Genomic DNA, 21,494 nt, shown 5'->3' with positions numbered 1-21,494 from the left:
TTTTTTTGGTACTCGAGACGAACCGCTTCGCCTAGTTCAGGTGTGCCCATAAAGTTAAGAAGCGAACGCCCTGTCTGTCTGTTTGTACCCTTTCGCCCCTCATTGGACAGCACTATCCCGACATTTCTCTGCGACAACCGAAACCCCCGACGCGTCTGAGCGCTCTAAGCGTGAATCAGACTTGGGAGAAGGAAACGCGCACACGCTTGCGCTCGAGACCCGCCTCTTGTCCGCATTATCCAATCGCAGGTGGCCAATGCGTGTCGTCACCAAAACGTTTCCAGGAAGTGAAGTCAGGGAAGTCTCCCCCACGTGAGGTGGAGAGCGCAGCCGGCACTGCTGACGACGTCACAGCGCTCGAGTCCTCGCACGAGCCGAGTGGTGCGGAGCGGAGGTGCCAGGTGAGGCGCAGGCGAAGCTGGGGATTGGCCATCGGCCCCTGTAGCGAAACCGGGGAGACGTACGCTTCATGTCGTTCGTCCCGGTGCGGTGAACCAAGCTGGGGTGCGGAGTTTCGGAAGGCCAGATGCCAAGGCCCGACTCCCCGAACTGAGTTAGCAGCGCCGGTTCAGTACGGGTGAGGCCAGGCGGTGGGGCCTGACCGGGAGAGCGGGAAAGGCGCAGGTAGAGACAGGCGGGTGGACTAACGAGCTACGCGGGCTCAAAAGCGCCACTGTGGATTTCATTGTTTCAGTGCGCCCGGTCCTCACTGTTTTAACTATACCACACCGCAGGTGCTGAAGCGATAACAGGAAAGATGGCGGACGACCCGAGCGCAGCCGACAGAAACGTGGAGATCTGGAAAATCAAGAAGCTAATCAAAAGCTTGGAAGCGGCAAGGGGGTAAGAAACCGTGACCATCGAGAACAGAGTAACAAACCTTCGGAGTGGAGTTGGGCCTACGCCTACCTCGGAATCGTGAGAGCTCTGGGTGGGGACCGTGGAGTCGGGGTCCAGTGGCGTGTGTGTGTAGCCGAGCTGCTGTTTTTAAAGAAACGCCCGGGGGGTCTCGAGTAGCCCGAGTTGACCCCCTTGTAGCCGAAAGGCAGACCTCATCAAGGTAATGTGGAAACACGTCAGAACGTTGGGTGATGGGGGCCGTTTGAAGCCAAACAAAAGGCAGCAGGCGCTTTAAATCCAGAGGTAACCTCACGCCTTTTCCTACATTCTGTGGTACGGTGAATGGTACCCTTATTGTTTTGGCTAAAAAGCGCAGTCTGAATAATAAGACAAGCCAATGAGAACGAGAAAGGAGCTCGACTGCTTTCTCTGGTTCGTTAGAAACAAATCGGTATACGGTGGACTGGCCTCGGCCACCCCGAGCGCCTTGATAAGCCGCACAGTTACGGCCTGCTATTGACAGTTTTGTAAGGAGGTGCGAAACGGCCAGGGGTGTGTGGAGTTGCACTGCACAGGTGGCCTACCTCCTCCCAATTTAAATCTTTTGTGTGGACGAACGGGGCAGCTGAGCACCATATCCCAGACTCTCAAGTGAGATACATAAGTCACACTTTCAAAAATGCTTTATTTGAATCAGAGTTGCAAAGGCATCAAGAAGTGGTATTCTGCCAGGAGCAGTGATTCGACTCTGTGTCGTCCTCCAGTTTATGTACCATCCACACGTCATTGTTAAATCCACTTACTTTCACTAAATATTAATGTAACTAATTTATTTGTTGAAAGAACTCTTGTTTATTGCTTCCTTTTCTCTCTGTAGTGTTCCTTTAGTAAATTCTGAAGCTGGTGAAAAGCTGTCCTTTTTTTCCTTGGTGCTTTTCAAAGATAGTGTAGTAGTGTTCACTTTGCTTTCACAATGAAAACTTGCTTTTTAGAAACATTATGATGAGCACAGGCCATTCAGCCCAACAAGCTTGTTCATCCTATTCACCTACATTGTCCAAAGTAACATCTAGTCAAGACTGGAAGGTCCCTAAAGTCCTACTCTTCACCATACTACTACTACTACATTTATTCCATTATTCTTTGCTTGAAGAAAAACAAGTGACCTTTGTGGGAAATCTTTCTGTAAGTTTGTAATTGTGTCCCCGTGTTCTTATTGCAAAGGTTTATTTTTAAAGTAGCAACTGTGATTCTCTGTACTAATTCCTTTCATGATTTGAACCTCCTCAGTCATGTCCCCTGTAAACTGTGACGGTTCTCTTCATAGCTCATACCTCTTAGTAATGGAAGCAGCCTAGCTGCTCTTCTCTGGACGTTTTCTAGCACTGCTGTCTTTTTTTTTTTTTGTTTGTAATATGGTTACCAGAAGCACAGTTCACCAGGTGAGGCCTCATTAGTTGTCTTATTGAAGTTAAATGTAACCTCCCTTGACTTGTACTCCATAACTGAACACCTTATTAGCTTTGCTGATGACTTCTGTACACACTAGTGATGAGTTCGCTATGGTGCCCAGGCTCTTCTCATATGGAGTACTTCCCAATTTCAGACCTCCCGTTATGTGTTCAAATGTGATTTTCTTGCATTCTACATGTAATATTTGACATTTACTTTAACGGAACTGCATCTGCCACAAGTCTCCTCAAGCCTGTATGCAGTCCAAGGCAATCTGTATCAATTCAGCTGATTCCCTAGCATCTACCTTTCCACCTGGTTTGGTATTCTGTGCCAACTGCACCATCTTTCTGATTATATTCTTCCTTGGATTACCTTTTCTTGCATGTTCTAAATGTAGTTTACGTCAAACTTTAATGGCCACATGCACAGTGGAGTGCCGGTGACCTCCGGACACATCAGAATATTGACATTTTGTTTCAGTTGTATTTGTGTGATCTCTTGTTATTTTTAAGGTCTGCTGCTGCACATTTTATGGGATGTTTGGTGCATGTTGAAAACCTTTGTTAGAGGATTGTAATAATTTTGTGAAGAACAGGCTATTCAGTCCTAAAAGAGGGCCATAAAGTGCATCTTTAAAATACAAGTTTTACATGAACTATTACACGGCTTAAGCCCGGGCTCGAGTGAAAGTAGAACTGATCATACAACCCTCCCATTTTTATAGTTATTTGTTGATGCCGGCTGTTGCCCTAGAGGTTTAGTCAATGACTTGAAATTTTTTTGTGTCTAGCATTTTAATTTATAGTGTGATGTAGTCTGTTAAGTTGTACCTCAAATAATAAATCTCTATTGATTCTGAAAGGCATTTTATTTAATGTTAGATTTGTTGTTAATAAACTGAATTGTAAAGATGGCCATTTGATCGTTTCAAACAAGTGACTCGGTGGCTATTGAAAGATGCCAGAGGCAGAGGGCATTACTTTCATCTCTACACGCGTGTCCGATGGGCAGGTGATGCAGTGATTAGCACTGCTGCCTCAGCTTTAGGAGGCCGAGTTCAAATCTCAGCCCAGTCGCTCTCTGTGTTGAGTTTGCATGTTCCCCATACGTACCCATGGAGGTTCCTTTCTGGATACTCCAGATTTCTTTGTACATTTCCAATACTTGTGTACTACATTACTGATGACTGTAAATTGGCCCAGGAAGGAGAATGCAAAACACACTGCAGTGGGCTGACTCCCAGCCCAGGGGTGCTGATGACTGATTGTATTTTACAGAGTGAGGTATTTATGTATGTTTTAATGGAAACCTTCTATTAACTGATTTAAATTCAGTGTATTTCAGTATTACGACATAAAATAAAGAATATTACAGTTAACTCCTGTAGTTCAGCTTGCAGTTATACCGACATTAGTTCAACAACATAATATAAGCAGAACAGAAAAGAGTGTTTTTGCTCCCTTAGTCTGGCCTGCATTCTGCTTTTGTTTTGATGTTGCTTGAAAATGACAAAGACCCCCTTGCATACGTGTGTGTGGAAATGTGGGCCTAGTTGTGTGTCGTGGGCCTGGTGGGATTGGTCTGATGGGGTGGACAGAACGCTAATAAAGTCAATAAAATATTTACACAAATTTTACACCCAAAAGGCATCCGTGGAAGGCAAGTTAGAATTTAATAGGCTGTGTATCAACAGGCCTGAAGTGTTGGCATGGTGGGGCAAAACAAAAGAAAACAACCATCACAATTGGTAAGATTTCTACATTTTCTGGATGGCCACCTCAATATTTCTTATACAGGCACCCATTTTGTTGTCATTGAGCTCAGTTAATAGTGATATGTTGCTCCATGATGACTCTTCTGCCAAAGAAATCTCACTAAGGTTATAGTTAAATGAATGATGGAATATTTTTCAGCTGCCATCCTTTTTGTGTTTTTCACATGAATGATTTCTCCCATCTCTTCTTGTTTTGAACGTTCTGTTGTCTTCATTTTGGTTTGCTCTGCACCGTGCTGTTTGACCAAAGTGAGAACAGTTGACCCAACAAGAGGAGGCGGCTATCCAGGGCCTGGGGGAGACACGGCACTGAGCACATGGGAGGAAGACGTTCCAGATATCGTCATTTGGCTTTGTCTCTTTCAGCAAGTTGTTGAAAGATTTTTAATGTCTTCGTTTTTCTATGTGATGTGTGGTGGGGAAGCAGGACACATTCTTAACTTTAATATCTTGTGAGTTGAGACATGGAGACAGTCAAATGGCCAAGTTGTTTTGGCAGCTCAATGCTTTTCCAAAGCAGTGTATGTGTTGGTGCATACTGTATACACTCGGGGGGGGGGTGTGTTTGTGTAATCTTTAAGAAAGCTTTTGGAAACTTAATACATAAACATTTAGTCTCCATTTGTCAGAAAGCCCCGAGTAGTTTGTGTTTTCATATTCAGAGAAGCTGATCTCCTATACTGAGATTTTTGCCAAGCAGCCATTTAATTAGTCCCCTCTGTTTTTGTGTCCCACTGGATGGTCTCCTCTTTTGCATTTCCGTTATTAATTTTACTATTTTGAAGAAGGAATCAGTACTTGGAGTAAACGTTTCCACAGCTACTTTTATGTCATACTTTCACCTTCTTGATTTTCATTTACATCCCCCATAAATGATAGACTTATTTCTTTTTTTTGTTAAGTGGTACTTACCTTGTAGTTTATAGTGGTGGCCGAGGAAAGAATAATCTTATGTGTTCATGGAGAAATTAAACGTTTAATATTCAAACTCAACAGGACCTTGAGGTGACCCAATCTGGACAGTGACAAATGAGGTGAAGAATGGTCATGGAAGAAAGAAACAAAGGTTCCTGTAACTTGTGTTTCATTATCCATGTGTCTAGTGTCTATTTGGTTCTGTTAAAACAGTCCAAAAGTGTGAATTTGTTTTGCCGACATATAAACGGTTACTTCCTAAAAACTCTGCACTGAATGTAAACGTTGTTCCCACAATGCTGTGTGTTTGAATTAAAGACAGGATTCTTGACCGATGAATTAGATGGAGAGGCGGATCTTCAATTCAAATGGGGTAAATAACCTTCAAAAAATAACATTAAGGATTAATAATTGATGACAGTTTTAAGGGGAGAGAATAAACAATGTGTTGGTGTATTTGATCAGACACACACACTTTTGTAACCTTTCAGTCTGAGATCATCAGCCATCAATTAGACGCCCGTCTGTCCTTTTAGTTATTAAGCACAGTGACGTACAAGAAAAGGCCTCATCTGTGCACTCTGATTGGTCAGCCCAGGCATGCATACAGCAGAACCTAGGATGGACGGCCATTTTGGATCAAAAAGTTTAAATCCAAAAGATTTTGCCGCTTCCTATGGTAAAGTATCAGTGTCATGCCTCCTTTTGTATCTTAGCAAACTGAACGTTCCTTGCTGTTTTGCTGCACTGTTTCACAGTCGCCTCGGCATCAAATTGTCGGCTGGTGCAGTGACTGAATGCTGTTCAGTATACTAAAGTGCCATTCTGATGGCGTGTTGACATCTCTTTGGGAAATCTTGTGAATTGAACGTAATAGTGGAGCATACGCACACGGTCGACGCTGGCGACACACTCGGTGGCCGAGAGGTGAGTGAGTTGCACCAACAGTGCTCAGCTCCTGGCTCGCTCGCTCAGTACAGTCAACGTTATTTAGAGGTTCAGTCCGATTCAGGCACTCGACACACAACAGTGTCCTGGAAGTCGGCATTGCCCCCCATCCCGTTTTCTAATACAGTAGAACGGGCAAAGCCAGTGCAGCAGTGGGTCTTTCTTTCTTGATAAACAGCATTCCTAAAAATGACGTCCTGTACACCTTGTGCCCCTCGTGGTCCTTCCAGTTCTCTTTGTGGGAGCCTGAAGAACTCTGCCAGTGCATTCAAATTGAAGAGGCTTTCCTATGCAAGCAGAATTTGTCTCTTCACATCACACAGCTGGCATTTTGGTTTTGCTACTCTCACGGTAGACTTGTGACAGCATCCACAGTGAAGGTTTAGAAAGTCTAACAAGTGCTGTGAGCTCAACAGGTTGTTAATGTTTGTCTTTACAAAATGAAGCTGGAAGTGACAAAGTGTTTTTAACAGAGCGAGTGCCGTAAGTTTGTGTAAATGTTTATGAAGTTGAATATCTGCGGAGAAGGCAGGAGCTAAAGATGGCAGAGTGACGCTCAGCTCCCGACTCTTTGGGGGGGTGGTACCTGCAGGGCCTTTATGGGAGTCATTTTCACGGACTGAGGTGTGACTATCACCCAGCCCTCTCTTAAAGGTGAATTGTTTTCGTTTGTTTCTGAAGTTGGACTTTTTCAATTTTAATTATTTAGATGCCTCTGGAAGGTGCAGAGCTGTAATGTATTGTGGCGGTTGGTGTGCTGGAGGTTTTTAGCGTAATTAGCTGTGCAGGCCTGTGACTCTGGTGTTCTCCTCTGTTTTGTGTTTCCCTTAATTGAAGGACATGTTGCTGCTTTGTCTGCTTGATTTATCGTATTTAAAGCTTTCTGGGGGTGACATTTTGCCTGCTGTTTAGGTGTCCTTCTTGTACAATATATTTTCATTCGGCCTTTTTATTTTAGAAAGGCAATGCTTTGGTCTTGTATGTACCCCCTTTTTTGACATCCACTGCACACCCAACCTACCTGGACAGGGGTCTCTTTGAACTGCCTTTCCTGAGGTTTCTTCCATTCTCTCCCTTCTAGGGTTTTCCTTGTCTTCTTAGAGAGTCGAGACTGGGGGGCTGTCAAAAGACAGGGCCTGTTAAAGCCCATTGCGGCCGTCCTTGGGCGGTTTTGGGCTCTACAAAAATAAATGGTATTGTAATGAGGCCAGTGATAATAAGAATAGCACTAGTCTGCTCTGAAGACGACCCATGCCACTTGGCACGTGCAGCCCCCCCCACGCCTTATTAATGTATAGAGTGCATGGAGAGTGGATCTTGAGCCTGTTTTGATGCCCATCAGTGCGTTTGTGTGGGTCTTGAGTTCCGGTTATTCTAGAAAGTGCTGTGATGTCTGAGCAGATTACGCTCTTATCCGTCCACTCGGTTGTGTATTGGCGTGGCTACTTTTAAAGTTGTAATTAACCAGACATTTGGAGTCTCCTGCTGGCCCCGGCAGTTTGTCTTGTCTGTGCTGAACATGCGGCGGACGGGCGGGCGGAGGTTAAAGCGACATGTGAAGTTGTCACTACTCGTGTTACACAAGCGTCACTTTCTAGGCTTTATCTTTCTAAACACAAGTTGTACTTGGAGGGCGCCACTTGTGTGGAATTGAAGAAAGCCAGTCTCGGAGGATGAGGATTGCTTAGGTGTTCCAGATTTTAGTTGTTTTATTTGTACCTTGTGAAGTTTATATTTCTTCACTCCTCCAACGCTCTGACTTGAGCAATGTGAGGAGCGGTGCTGTGTTTGACCGCGGTGGTGTTGTCTTTTATTAGCCTTACGTCCACTTTATTGTCCCCAGCAGAGATGAATCTGCCTTGGATGATCTGAGCTGATCTTGTTGTGTATTAAATCATTTATTATTAATGCCCCTCATAAGTTTCTTTGGTTTTTTGGTGAAATGACGGAGTCGCTGGGTCATATGTTATGAGTGAGTAACATAATGAGCAGTGAAGTACTTTTTGGTAACGGGCGCTTTATATTCTGCACCTCCTGCTTAGGCCAGACAAGCTGATGGGCCTGCCTGATATCTTCACCTTCTTCATGCTTGTTTGCCACTTCCTGGCGTCTCCTGGCACTTTAAGGCCTTTTCACTTTTCAGACCAGAACTGTTTGCAGTTCTAAAGTGGCTACGGTGCCGCAATTCATGCGGCTTTTTCAACGGACGGGTCTCCTCTTCTCTAATAAGTTGGAGCCAAAAGAAGGAGAACCATAGACTGTGCCTGATAAATAAAAGGACATGTGAGCCTTCGCAGACGATCGCCAAAGGGCTGCCCTTTTAAAGGCACTGCCGCTATTTTATCTTAGTAATTTCAAACTGCACACTTTTGTTAAACTCCAGATGCGGTTTTTACTCAGGGTAAAGTGCCACAGCATGAATTGGCCGCAGATTCTACCGTGGCTTTCGCTCAACACAGTTTCAAACTGGGCAGAAGTAAAGGAGGGATATGGTAGAAGAGGGGCTTGAATTCTGCAGTATTGTCCTTTGTTTATGGGGTCCTTATCGTCACACATGCCGAGTTCTTATTCTGACTCTTACGTACCCAACATGCAGTACAAACCCTTCCTGATGTCAATTCCTTCGTGCAGGCCGCACGGTGGGGTGGTTAGGACTTCAAATCCCACTACTGACACTCTGAGACCAGGAACAGGTCCCTTCACCTTCCTGCGCTCCAACTGGAAGAGCCACAGAAGTGCAGCCAATTGTATCAGGAATGTTGCAGGTCTCCTTGGATGAAGGCGTCAGTCACATCATCATAATGTTGAGGATAGAGAAATAGAGAAAAGAAGGTTTTAGTCGAAGACCCTCGGCATGGTTTTCCAGCCTGATGACTCTTTACTGTTAATCCTAAATTTAACTTCTATCAGTGTTTCTTTTGGGTTTACCTCAAGTGTTGAGCAACATGATGAAAGAAGAGAGTGCAGAGAGGAGAGGAGTGTAAGGGCGGTAAATCCAGATGAGACCGAGGGGCCACAGCGCATAATTATGGGCTCCAGCTCGCCCGTCGCGGAGCTGGCAACAGATGGTGAGGCCAATTAAGAGGCAGACGCTACACATGAGGTGTGTTTGTTAGTGAAGCTCCTTGGCATCTGTCCCAGTAGCATTCTCATTTCTTATGTATGCTGATGTCCTGATTGATGCTGATATTGAACTTGGAAAACTAGCAGAATGAGAAGGAATCGAAAAGCAATGCTTTGGGGTCAGTGCTGTTTTTAAATGTTCAGTCTGGGCACCTCTGGCATTCATGTAACGGGGTGTGTGCAGGGCAATGAGGGCACATCTGGCACCCTTCTGAGACACAAGTAGCTTTGTGGGGAGCAGAAACTCAGCGCACTTTAAAGGGCATGACCTGCCTGGTGACATCACGGCCTGCAGGGCTTGTGATGAATCGAAAAGGGAAATGATTTTCAACAGTTTAGCACTGATGACCCATTTCCTTGATGGTTCTGAATCCACCCTGAGATGAAATATTAAAAATGAAGCAAAAACAACATCTGGAGAATCTTACAAATTGGCAGACAGTTGCAAAGAGCAGTCTCATCCACGTGACAAGAGTAAAATTAGACGTACACCATGAGTACTGCCGACCAGCCCAAGCTTGGGGACTGGCTGCCCATGAAGTGCCCTGTATGTTTCTGGTCACCGTCACAAAACGGGCACAGCAGGACCAAGGTGCAGCGGATGATATTTCCTGGCAAGTTAATTAAGAGAATGTTAAACGGTAACTAGGGTGCCATGGTGGGCAGCATGGCTTCCTCGTGGTTCTTTGGTTTGAGTCCCATGTCTGTGCGTCTCATGGGGTGTCATTCTGCGTCACCAAAGTCGTGTACAGTAAGTTGTGTTAAGTTGGTGATTGCAGACTTCCAGAGGCCTATCCAGAGTTCATGTCCTGCCTCGCGACCAGCGTTTCTGGTATGGCTTTGTGGCACAACACAGTCCTGAATCTGGCAGAGCAGGTTGGAGAGTACGAGTTGTGTTACAGGGCGTCCAATCCAAGTGCTTGGCAGAATTCTTGAATCTTAACAATGAATTGGGTTCCGTTAAGACAGAAACTAGGGGGCACGTGTGTCCCAAACTCTGATGTCGGCTCTTAAGTCACTCATTTGTGTTATTTTTTTATTTTTTTTTTTTACAGAAATGGTACCAGTATGATTTCCCTGATTATTCCACCCAAAGACCAGATCTCACGAGTCGCAAAGATGTTGGCAGATGAATTTGGCACAGCATCTAACATCAAATCCAGAGTAAACCGATTGTCTGTTCTTGGGGCCATCACATCCGTACAGCAGAGGCTTAAACTTTACAACAAAGGTGAGCTGCTGTGAATTTGCTGTGTCCGTCTTTCTGCAGGTCTGACCCACTTGTCCTCTTTCTGTGTATTGTGCTTCACAATTTCAGGTCTCGTGCCTAGATATGTCTCGTTAGTCGAGTAAACGGTAATGAGTGGCAGTCGCCCAGAAGTACGGTACTGACAGCCTTTCACTGTACCCCCCAGTCATATGTTACCTTAGCTCTACACTTTGACTTCTTCTCTCAGCGGAGTTGTTGTCTGAATTGAGATTTGTTTGAAAGTGTTAAATGTAATGGAGGTGCCAGCCAGGTTCTTAGAAATGAGCGTATTCGATCTGATTAATGAAAACGGCCATTCACTGTGCCGACACTTGCTGTGTGACCAGGCCTGCGTATCACGCTGCTCATTTCGGTCACAAATAGAATTGCTAGTGTCACACTAACAGTCTTAACACAGATAAGACTCGCACAAATTATAGCAAACTGATTCGACCTAGAAATGTAAAAATCCATTTCAAGCAGTTTTTAGTGAGTTATTGAGTTAGAGTTCAGCTGCACCCCCATTTGACACCCTCACCGCCTACAAACACGGCCATTGAAATAAATGCACAAGATAAAGAGCTGAAAATGTAACCTCTGAATGGGTTGTTGCTTAAGGCCTGAAAGAAGGAAATTGTGAGGGATGAGTTTGAATTTCTCTGTCACTCGGCAGCATTCCTTTACGTTGTAAACACATTAGAACTGACCCTTCACTGAATTGTGCATACGCACGAGGGGCGAGATTGGAGCATAAAGAAGGAAAAGCCTGTAAAAGTGAGGCGTGGAGAACAGAGCAGAGTTGCTGTGAATCTCACCTGGCTAAGTGATTTTTTGACAGCTGCCACCAAGTCGTAATTTCAATCCCCATAACTGCCAGATACAATTCTCCTTTAATGCTGTGCAGCAGAGGCAGCACTCGGGGCTGACTGCCGGGTGGGATGTGGTACGGGGGGTTTGAGCTGCAGAATAACTCCAGTACACAAGAATGGAGCATGGAAATCTGCTGTGTCCACAAACCACGTTTATGTGGTTTAGGGCCAGTCTAGGAATTCCTCCCTACAGGTTGTTTGCACCATGATATGTCCCTTCTGTTACATCATAAATAAAACTGCATGTGGAAATGGCAGTCTGCCTTTCACTTGCTGTCATTACGCGTCATCCTCCTTTGCACTAAATACAATGCTGATGGTGACCCTGTGCCTTGTGTTTGTCTGCCTGATACTTACAGGAAGGAGTTTGGTTTAGTTTTAGCATTTTAAGTTAAACAGGGAAAGGCTCCTGAACAGCACATGGTGAGGTTAAAAATAAAAAAGAATGAGACATTTGTCCTGAATTCACTCACCCAGGGTTAAACATTTAAAAAAAGAAAAGAAAAGAAGTCACTAATAGACTAGTCTGACATTCAAAACATCCAGAGGTGTGAAAGTGCACCATTGATCGATGGAAGAACTTGACAGGCCCTTCAGTGGTACGTGTGCTCCACTTCGCAAGAGAGAAGAGCTGAATGGGATGAGCAAAGTGCTCAAACATACACAAAGTTGGCGGTACTTGGAGTTGAAAATTGCTCTTACTTTGCATTAAGCTATCAAGCTCCGAATCCAGTCATGCAGCAGTCCTCCGATGGCAGCCTCTATGAAGACGGCAATGTAGTCGTCAGCTGAGAGAAACCCTAATTGGCAGCAGCAAGTGCGGCTGAGGATTTTGGGCACCTCAAGAATATTGGTTCTGATTCTTACCCCACTGAAATTTTCAGCCCTAATGACTTGTTGCCACGTCTCTGGAATCAGTTGAACAAATGAACTGCAGTCAGCTAATATTTTTCTGACAGTGCTCAGTAAAAAAGCATTTGCATAGACTCGATTTGAATGATTATAATTTCAAATAAGGGGCTTGTCTCTCCTTCCACATCATTTTCTGCATTACAGAATATTCAGCCCTACTCATCTTAAAAGGTGGGCCAGTGAAGCAGTTTATTGTGTTCACCTATTCAGTGACAAAGCACGCCTGCCAAATTGGACCTGCGTCAGGGTAGCAGATCCATGGAGAATGCGGCGTCCATGGCTGTTCATGCTGCACTAACCCACCTTAACAAGAGAGAGACCTTGAAGCTTGTAGTGAAGCCAGGGGTCCTGGGATGAGCGGTAGGAATGGAGAACGCAGAGCTGGAGCACTTCACGTCTGGGATATTCCTAAGGGCAGAACTTTAGCAAACCTACTTATGTTGTATCAAAAGGTGGGTTAGGCTGACCCTGGCACTGGAATCTGCGAATTGCCAAGAACCATGCAGTAGGATCTCACAAGGTCTGTGTGGCCACAGTATATAAGTTTTGCAGCACATTCATTCTTGATATTCCACTCTACAATTCACCAATTTATTATTCCTCTTTAATTTTAATGTTAATGAAAGTGGACAACATGTCCCCCAGTCTGATATGAGTCCTTCTGTTACACCTGCAGAAAATAATCGCCAAAGGCCCGCTTACGGAATGAGTTCAATGTTTTTAGAGTAACTTTTTACGATCGTGGCAGACATGAATTTGCCCCCAAAAGATTTAGAGTTGAAGCGTCATTTAAAAATAAAGTGTCTATGGGCCCTAAAAGAAATGTGAAAAAGGGAAAACTTGAAGAAAGCCCCTGAGATTGCACGAGTACCCCATGAATTTTTACTTATTATTTTGCGAAGTTGTAATTTCTTTCCACCCCAATTTTTCTTCCCCTTTCCTATTTCCTTGACAGCCTCTCAGTGCCAAGCCTGTGGCTGCTAGTCGCTTGTTTCCTGAGCAGCACACTTGTACTCGTACTTGGATGTTCATTTAAGCATGTGGTTTTGGTTTGTTTTTTTGTTTTGCCCCCCATACATTTTTTGAAATTTCAGTTGTTCTAAGCTCTCATTGTATACCACTGATCTGTCCGTCTACTCTACACAGATGACAGCCCTGTTACTGATGGTGACGGAGAGGCAGATTTACAGCGTGGCGCTCCGGTGGCCTTTGCTTATCCTGCTGCTGATTTCATTTCTCATCCCAGCAGTTATTTACTTGGGTGTTCGGGACCACAGTAGTAGTAGTAATAATAATAATAATAATGTTTTATTTATGTAGCGCCTTTCATACACTCAAGGACACTTTACAATTCAATGCACACATTAACAAGACAGCAGAAATGAAATACAAGAGAATGAATAATCCGCATTGAAAAGATGTGTGGGATTTGTTCCTGCCTTGTGCCTTGTGCTGGCTGGGATTGGCTCCAGCAGACCCCCTTGACCCTGTGTTGGGAAATGACTGACTAAAGCCGACCCGAGTGAACACGGTACACAGGTTTTAAATAATGGTTTGATCTATTGACAGAATTGAACTTCCCCAACACCTACCCATGTGCCCATGTGAGAAGATAATTGGATCCCTAGCCCCCCAATCAGCCAGTGAGCCAAGTCGAAGTAAAGTTAAACAAGACCAGACGCCCATCTTTGAATTGAAACGTCACTTCAGTAGAACTTTTCACAACTGCAAGCTGCCTTCCGCGGGTGGCTGTGAGCAAACTGAACGTAACTCAGAGTTAGTTCAGAGACAAGTGCCACCGAATGAGGGGCTAAAGGATCACGGCGATGGCTTTTACCAGAAGACAAGGGGGCTAACGTTGAACGCCTTGGCACTTGGTGTTACAAATGAAACCAGCCGAGTCTTGTAAAAAGCTAAGGGGGTCTGCTTTGACGTGACGCAGAGGGCAGTGCTTTGTGCCCACTAGCTTACATCCGCCAACTGCCACTAGACCTGTGCCAGGCTGCGTGTGCACCCAAGAAGTGTGTATCGCCTCATTTACGGAGCTTGGGCCGTCATCCCCATGGACTGTTTGAACACACACGCCTCTGCCATCATCACAAACGGAGTTGCCCGTGTGTAAATATTATTTTCATTTTTTGATTACAGTCGTCTCGATTTGCCAGTTAGGTCATTGCACTCTCCTTTATCCGTTTACATTTTGCCATTATTCATGGAATTATTTAGCATGAAAAGGTTGCCATTTTCAATTTCTTTTCAGTTTTTATAATGATAAATTAAACATTCCTTTAGCATAGCCTTGAAGTTGTATCGACTTCCACAATAGTAATTCAAGTTTCGGGTGCAGCCTTTTTTATTTGCTCTTACCAGTCACTCACACTTCTCCCAGTCTACAGCCTCTCAGGGTGAATGGTTTGATGGGGTGACATTTCTCGTAAGTGCTGCCGAGATGCTGACCTCTCCTCCATTAAGCCTGTGTGTTCAGTGCTGCTGGCAGAGGTGATATCTGCACAAGCGGGCATTCTTCTTTGCTTGGCATGTGCCGGCGCCATTTGTGTAAATCCAGTATAGCATACAGAACTCATTTGGGGGCAGTTTACGGAATGTTAGTCAACGGTTGTGTTGCTCGCATGGTCCGCTACTGGCATGTATGAAGGAGGGCCTGCTTCTGCTTTGTATGCCACAAAGAGCTTTGTGGACTCACTTGGAATCCACACAAAGGCCCACTGAATGCCATTTGCCTTGGTGCCTTGGCTCACTCCCTACTGGAGTTATTGATAAACCTGCCATGTTGGTGTCTTTTTAGCATCTGTTTCAGCCTCGGAGATGTAGAGCTCCATATCGCCTCTCCAACTCGCTTAATGCGGTTCAGGTTCACAGGAGCTGGAGCCCAGCCTGGCAGCATTGGGTGTATGGCATTAACCAGCGCATTAGGGATCCCACTCGTGTACCCACTTGCACAAGAGGAGCATGCAAACGCCACACAGGATGGGCTTCTTTGGCAGCAGCATTAGGCCTCACACTACAGCCCTGGCCTGCCTTTTGACATGTAGAGAGTGAGGAGTGCAGATCTTTGTGGATTTGCTGGGAGAATCAATGGGGGTCCTCTACGCGAGAACAGGCCCCGCTTTCCTTGAGATTTCAGCCTGGACGAGGACAGAGGATCATTGGGTCCGACAAGCTAACCAGCCCCGTTCTCCAAAGTAATGTTAGCCTGGCATCTGTCGGTTCTCCTAGCCCTGTACACCTCTTGTTTGTTTATTTACTGCATCTGTCAACAGCTGCTTGTGTTGGGGGTTTGAATCTTCCCACCATTTGTGTAAGACTTGCCCTTAACGAGTTCCCCTCCGTGTCCCTGTGTTCTTGATGAAGAATTCATTTTAAACCAGCAGCTCCTCTCTGATGGAGGATCCTTTCATTGGATTGGCTGGCCCAGCACTGACTCGGCCAATGGGGGAGGCAGCCTGAATGCCGAGGTCGCCGGAACTCGTATTATGGGATGTCATCTGGTGGACTTGTCATATTTCTGTTGTATTGAGGATGACTTGTGTCCTGTGTATTGTGTTGGATTGACACCCATTGCATGCCCAACCTGCCTGGTATGGGGTCTCTCTCAGAAGGCAGAGCCTGTTAAAGCCCATTGCGGCACTTGTTGTGTGATTTTGGGCTACTATACTAAAATAAATGATATTGTATAGCTGGGATCTCCTGTTCCAATTCCTTTCATAATTTTAAAAACTTCAGTCGCATGCCCTCGTAATTCACTCTTCTCTGGACGTGCTCACGTCTTTATAATATGGAGATCGAGACCGCAGCGCAGTACACCACGTGAGGCCTCACCGGATGACGACGACATGTTGGCATTGGTATGCACTGCTGGTTACTTGAGCACGTGGCAGACCCAGTCTGTGGGTGTTATTAATCACGGGCCGTTTTTAAATTCCCCAGATATCGGATCATGACGTGCACTTCACGGTGAGTTGATTGAAGCCGTGTTGGTAGTGAAGCATTGACATTTGACGTAAATGACGTTTCTCTTGTTTGTATGTAAAGGAGGACTGATGTCCACTCTCATCCTCTCCTGTGTGTCTCTCTCTGTCTTAGTGCCACCAAATGGTCTAGTCGTGTACTGTGGAACAATCGTTACAGAAGAAGGCAAGGAAAAGAAGGTCAACATAGACTTTGAACCATTCAAACCCATCAACACATCTCTCTACCTATGTGATAACAAATTTCATACAGAGGTGAGCGTCCCACCTGTTCATTTTTTTTTGTGGTTGCTAAATGGCTGCTCTGTATTTTATTTTTCTTTCTTTCTGATTCGTGCCCAGGCCCTTACTGCACTGCTATCAGATGACAGTAAATTTGGTTTCATTGTGATTGATGGCAGCGGAGCCCTGTTTGGTACACTCCAGGGAAACACCCGAGAGGTGCTGCACAAATTTACTGTTGACCTGCCGAAGAAGCACGGTAATTTGGTCCCTTTTCACCTACGAATTTCATAAACTCTGTTGTTGTACATTGGTGGGATTTTTCATAACCTTGCAGTTTTTTACAAAATGACAAACACATCAAGATGGACAGTGGCACTCCGTAGTGATGAGGGACTAGAGTGCGAGCGAGGGCACAGTAAATGTGTCACTGCCTTAAAAGCGGTGACCCTCACTTCTCCAAGGACGGTGGAGAAAGCTGCGGTGCTTACTCGGTGAAACGCTGTGTGCTTTCTGTTGTCTAGGCAGAGGAGGCCAGTCTGCACTACGATTTGCTCGATTGAGAATGGAGAAGAGACACAACTATGTACGGAAAGTTGCTGAGACAGCAGTCCAGCTGTTTGTTTCCAATGACAAGGTCAACGTTGCTGGCATGGTGTTAGCTGGGTCTGCAGATTTCAAGACTGAACTTAGTCAGTCTGACATGTTTGATGCGGTAAGTCACCCCTCGTGCCAGGCTGGGTCCTCACGAAACACTTGAACCACACGTGGCATTCGAGTTCCCCGTGTCTTTATCGTAATATTATTCATCCTCCACATTGCATGCAGAGCTGCTTCTGCTTTTCAGTGTTTGGAATCAAGTGGCCATTTCTGTCGTTCACAGAGATTGCAAGCCAAGGTTCTGAAGTTAGTTGACATCTCCTATGGAGGGGAGAATGGCTTTAACCAGGCCATCGAGCTCTCGGCGGAGGTTCTGTCCAATGTCAAGTTTATCCAGGAAAAGAAACTAATCGGTAAGTCTGTCTGGGCCGTCATTAAGGTTTGGACTTGGAGCGTATCGGACGCCACCAGGTCTCCATGGTTTTGTATTCCTCTCTGATCGATGCATGATGTTCTGACCTTTTAATGACTTTAAAGCTTCTGAATAGCAGCCCTTCGTTTATGCCACTTTATTGGTACTTGCATTTCATCTTCAGTGTTTATAATGGAAGAATTTTGCCCATTCATGTTCTCAAGGCCAGTCTGGTGGTGGGTTGTGGGACGACGAGCCAGAGGTCCCAGAATGAAGCGTCAGCGCAGCCATTTAAAATTCACCTAACGCTAAGAATCGGAGGATTTTCAGAGGAGATTTCTGGGACCTCAGAAAGCTGAAGCTCCACTCGCTATCGAGTGGCCAAACGTTCTTGATGTGCTTTAAGATGTGGAGTGTCTGTGTTTTACAACAGGGAGATACTTTGATGAGATCAGCCAGGACACGGGCAAGTACTGCTTTGGAGTGGAGGATACCCTGAAGGCTCTGGAGATGGGAGCAGTGGAAATTCTCATTGTCTACGAAAACTTGGACATCATGCGCTATGTTCTTCGCTGCCATGGAACTGAGGGTAAGACCCCGGCAGAAACGGAGTCTGGGGACGTGTGTGACATCAGTGGATGATTACTGGCATAACGACTTGATGTGCCCGCACTGTCAGGGTGAACTTCTCCCTGGTGTTTCTGTGCCGTGTATTGGCAAAACCGATTAGTCCATTTCTGCTGGGCCCACTGCATCAACTGGCATGTCCCCGACGCCCCTGTGGTGATCTTTGCTTCATGAGACCCTCATAAGTGTGTGCACTGACATAAGAAGGAAGCCATGTAACATGTCTGTGGCTGCGTTTCCACTGTTAGGTCTGAATGGCTGACTCCTTGTTGGGCTCTCTGAACACCAAACCCCTCAAGCACGTATGGCTTGGGACCCCTCAAGTCAGGCTGTGCTATTGAATGACGAGGCCACTGGGAGTGTCGTCCTCGCACGCCCGCTCCTGTTATGTGGTTGGCCCGATGCCGCCATGTCTTCACAAGTGTGGTCTCAGTTTAGTGGGGTGTCATTGGAATGCTTGTCATTTCAGGTATGTTTTTTGGGGTGGCGGCCATTAGTGGACACCCATCAGGGTGGATTATTGCTGAGCTTTCACGGATTCTTCAGGCTGTGACACTCTGAAGTGTTTTGGCCCAAAATGTTAAGTAGCCCCTGGAGGGGATGACCACAGCTTGATGTACCCTCTGCTCTGCTTTAATGACCGTTCCTTAAATGTGTTTTATGTCTTTCTTTGTTGCCCAAGTGTAATGTAAGACCTCCCAGACTCCTTTAACACTAATGTGCCCCCCAAAGAGCGGCATGTTGCTGATGAATTCATATTAGAAATGCAGATTTTGATGACATTTCTTGATCAGTCGTGGTCGCCTTTGACTGAGTAATTACCCAGAAGTCTGCTTAACTCCGATGAGATCATCAGAATGCATTTTCCCCAAACAGGTTTCATTTTTGGGTGCCTGTAAAGATTTAACTGTTAGTGTGTCACCAACTGACTGCCTTTATATTCCTGCAGAGCATTTTATTAACAGTCCTCTAGGAATTGGGGGCACCTCAGGCTGCTCGATGGGGTCCCCCTGTTAACTGCTGCTTTGTGTTTCAGAGGAGAAGGTGCTGTACCTGACACCAGAGCAAGAGAAGGACAAATCTCACTTCACTGACAAGGAGGTAAGACGATGAGCGCCTGCTGATCACTTCATTGTGGGGAGCTCAGATATCTCATAGAATAGCAAAAAAACGGAGAAGACGATAAGTGAAGTAAAATGTTGAAGTGGTGAGCGAAGAAGAAAGCGGTCAGGAGAGCCGCTGGGCATTGCAGTTGGCTAACTTTGAGCCGCTGAAGACGCCCAGCAGACTGTAAGAGCACAACTCATATTCAGGGTCCTCCTGCCCCCCTTCTAAGGCCGAGTCACCGCCGCTGCCAACTGGCTCTGTTTGGGGTTCTGTGAATGACCCAAAGGGGTGAAAATGAAAGAGTAATTGGGCCATCAAGAGGGGTGAAGTATCGAGGTTTGAAATGCCAACTGCTGCTTACGACCTTCCTGAGCAGCTCTGCCTCCATGTCCTTTTTTTAGGGATGACGCTTCTCTAAAACGCACACATTCCAATCTGTGTCACATGGGAGAAGAGAAAAAGCAGGAATTGGGCAGCAGCGCCAACGCAGGCCTGTTTAACAACATGAGCTTGTGCAGTCAGTTCATGAAAAGCAAAATGGTTAGAGTGAAGCCCACCCTGACGGACCTGTCATGGCGTCCTTCATCGAACATGGGGTGGGGGGGGGGTGTCTCTGCTGTACCTTTTAATCAGTCCCATGATGGCTTCAAAGTGGAGGAGTGTCACCGGGGAGACTTGCAGTCCTGTGCCCTCACGTGCCGCTTCTCCTCTTGCAGACCGGACAGGAGCACGAGCTGATAGAGAGCATGCCCCTGCTGGAGTGGTTTGCCAACAACTACAAAAAATTTGGAGCCACGTTGGAAATTGTGACGGACAAGTCGCAGGAGGGCTCGCAGTTTGTCAAAGGCTTTGGTGGGATTGGAGGTGAGTGCCAGCAGGTCCTCGGGGGGGCTGGGGGGCGGCGCGCGCGCCCCCCAATGCGCTTGTTTGACGGCCCTCTCTTTCCACAGGCATCCTCCGATACAGAGTTGATTTCCAGGGAATGGAGTACCAGGGAGATGACGACGAGTTCTTCGATTTGGATGACTACTAGGTAGTCGAGATCAGGCCTTGTGATTCCCTCCCACAGAACTTAACGAGAGTCGAAAGCAAAGCTCCCTGCCTTAGAACACAAACATTTCCCGTTGGATATTCCCATGTAGATCTCCACGACGGTAACTACGGTGTCGATGCGCACTCTTACTACTGTCCCCCGTACAGCAACTCTGGACTTCATTTCTCAGATTCGGTTTTATTTTTACTGCCTTTGGTTGCTGTTGTATTTTATGAAAGTCACATTTTTTTACCTCTGTATGTGGAGGCAAAGTGTATTAAATTTGAACTGCTAAAAAGAACTTGAAATAGTCGGGCGTCCCATTTCATCAGCGGGCACTCTAACGGGGCGGGGGTGTAGGCACCGATTAGGACCAAGGATGGCGGGAGAGCCCGCTAGCTGCCAGTCTTATGTAAATAGGATTAAGAGGACGCCAGCTTTCTCTTCATAGCATTTTTGCCGCACCGTGTGCCGCTGCGTAACTTAAGATTATCTGCACGTTGGCACAGGGGGCGGTCAGTTAGAAGGCGAATGTGCGCCACCATCATTTTAGTGCTTTGAAATGCCGTCTGCCCCCCATGACGCGCGCCGTCCCTCCACAGACAGAAGCCTCGCCGCCTTCATCACATTTACTTTTGATTGCACTCTGCAGGTTTGTCCCGAGAACCAGCATGAGCTTGACGTTCGGCCTTTTGTCATTCTGCTGTCACTGTCGACATTGTTAATGTCCCACCAAGTGCACTTACCGTACATGCAGGGCCAGGTCTGTGAGGAATGGTGCGGGCGTCTCGCCCGTCAAGGGTCTGGCGGGACACACTCATCGTGAATGGGCACGTCGTGACTTCTGGACGATCCTGAACAAACGTTGAAATGAGCGAGTGAGTGAGTCATTCCTTTCATTCTGCTTTAAAGAAATGAGTTCAGTGCCAGCCGCAGTGAGACGCTGGCATTTGTGTGGGCTGTTTAGCCGGCCAGTGGACACGACTGGTTTGACTGTGCTGTGAGCCAATTTCCTGATTTCAATAAAGTTTTATGAAACCGTGTCGCACTGCATTTCATGTCTCCACCGGCAGCGTGGCGGTGGGATGGGTGACGCAGGCTTTACGATAGGGGTCTTTATTGGCCCCCGTGGTCTCTGTCTCCAGCCTCTGCTTTTCTGCCATCTTGGGATTCGCACTCTCCGCGTTCTTGTGCCACTTGTACAAGCTATGATTGGCTACTTGAAGCCGTGTTGCATGGTTGGGCCTTTGAACGCGGGACCAGTCCTGCCTGGCACCACCACAAGTGGAGGACTCTTAACGGTCCAAAGCCACTGGGATGTGCCCACGCCAAAGGATCATTGCAAACATGGCGGACTCCAAAGAAGAACAGGGGCGGACAAGTCAGCCGAGGCCTGCAGGCGATGGTTTTACCCGATGG

General features: G+C 46.2%; 1 protein-coding gene across 2 annotated transcripts; it reads left to right on the top strand.

The window, feature by feature from the left end:
* Positions 1-263: 263 nt before the first annotated feature.
* On the top strand, positions 264-21,116 carry LOC114660487 (eukaryotic peptide chain release factor subunit 1). 2 transcript variants are annotated; one of them, XM_028813212.2, is made up of 11 exons: positions 264-401; positions 735-843; positions 10,111-10,286; positions 16,190-16,329; positions 16,417-16,555; positions 16,821-17,011; positions 17,180-17,309; positions 17,742-17,897; positions 18,972-19,036; positions 19,759-19,906; positions 19,993-21,116. In XM_028813212.2, exons 2-11 carry the CDS (start codon positions 758-760, stop codon positions 20,073-20,075), a joined length of 1,314 nt encoding a protein of 437 aa, XP_028669045.2. In that variant the 5' UTR covers positions 264-401; positions 735-757; the 3' UTR covers positions 20,076-21,116. The 2 variants fall into 2 exon arrangements, with proteins under 2 accessions (XP_028669045.2, XP_051789914.1); XM_051933954.1 differs by lacking the exon at positions 264-401 and adding an exon at positions 476-624.
* The last annotated feature ends 378 nt before the right edge of the window (positions 21,117-21,494 follow it).

This window comes from Erpetoichthys calabaricus, chromosome 11 (genome assembly GCF_900747795.2).
Source record: "Erpetoichthys calabaricus chromosome 11, fErpCal1.3, whole genome shotgun sequence".
Taxonomy (NCBI): domain Eukaryota; kingdom Metazoa; phylum Chordata; class Cladistia; order Polypteriformes; family Polypteridae; genus Erpetoichthys; species Erpetoichthys calabaricus.
This window is presented reverse-complemented; position numbering and strand designations above follow the sequence as displayed.

Bases quoted from the DNA above. Each gene is read 5' to 3' on its own strand.
- LOC114660487 (XM_028813212.2), top strand. From the start codon at position 758: ATGGCGGACGACCCGAGCGCAGCCGACAGAAACGTGGAGATCTGGAAA. The intron at 844-10,110 runs GTAAGAAACCGT...TTTTTTTTACAG, and splicing joins AGCTTGGAAGCGGCAAGGGG to AAATGGTACCAGTATGATTT. The intron at 17,310-17,741 runs GTAAGTCTGTCT...GTTTTACAACAG, and splicing joins CCAGGAAAAGAAACTAATCG to GGAGATACTTTGATGAGATC.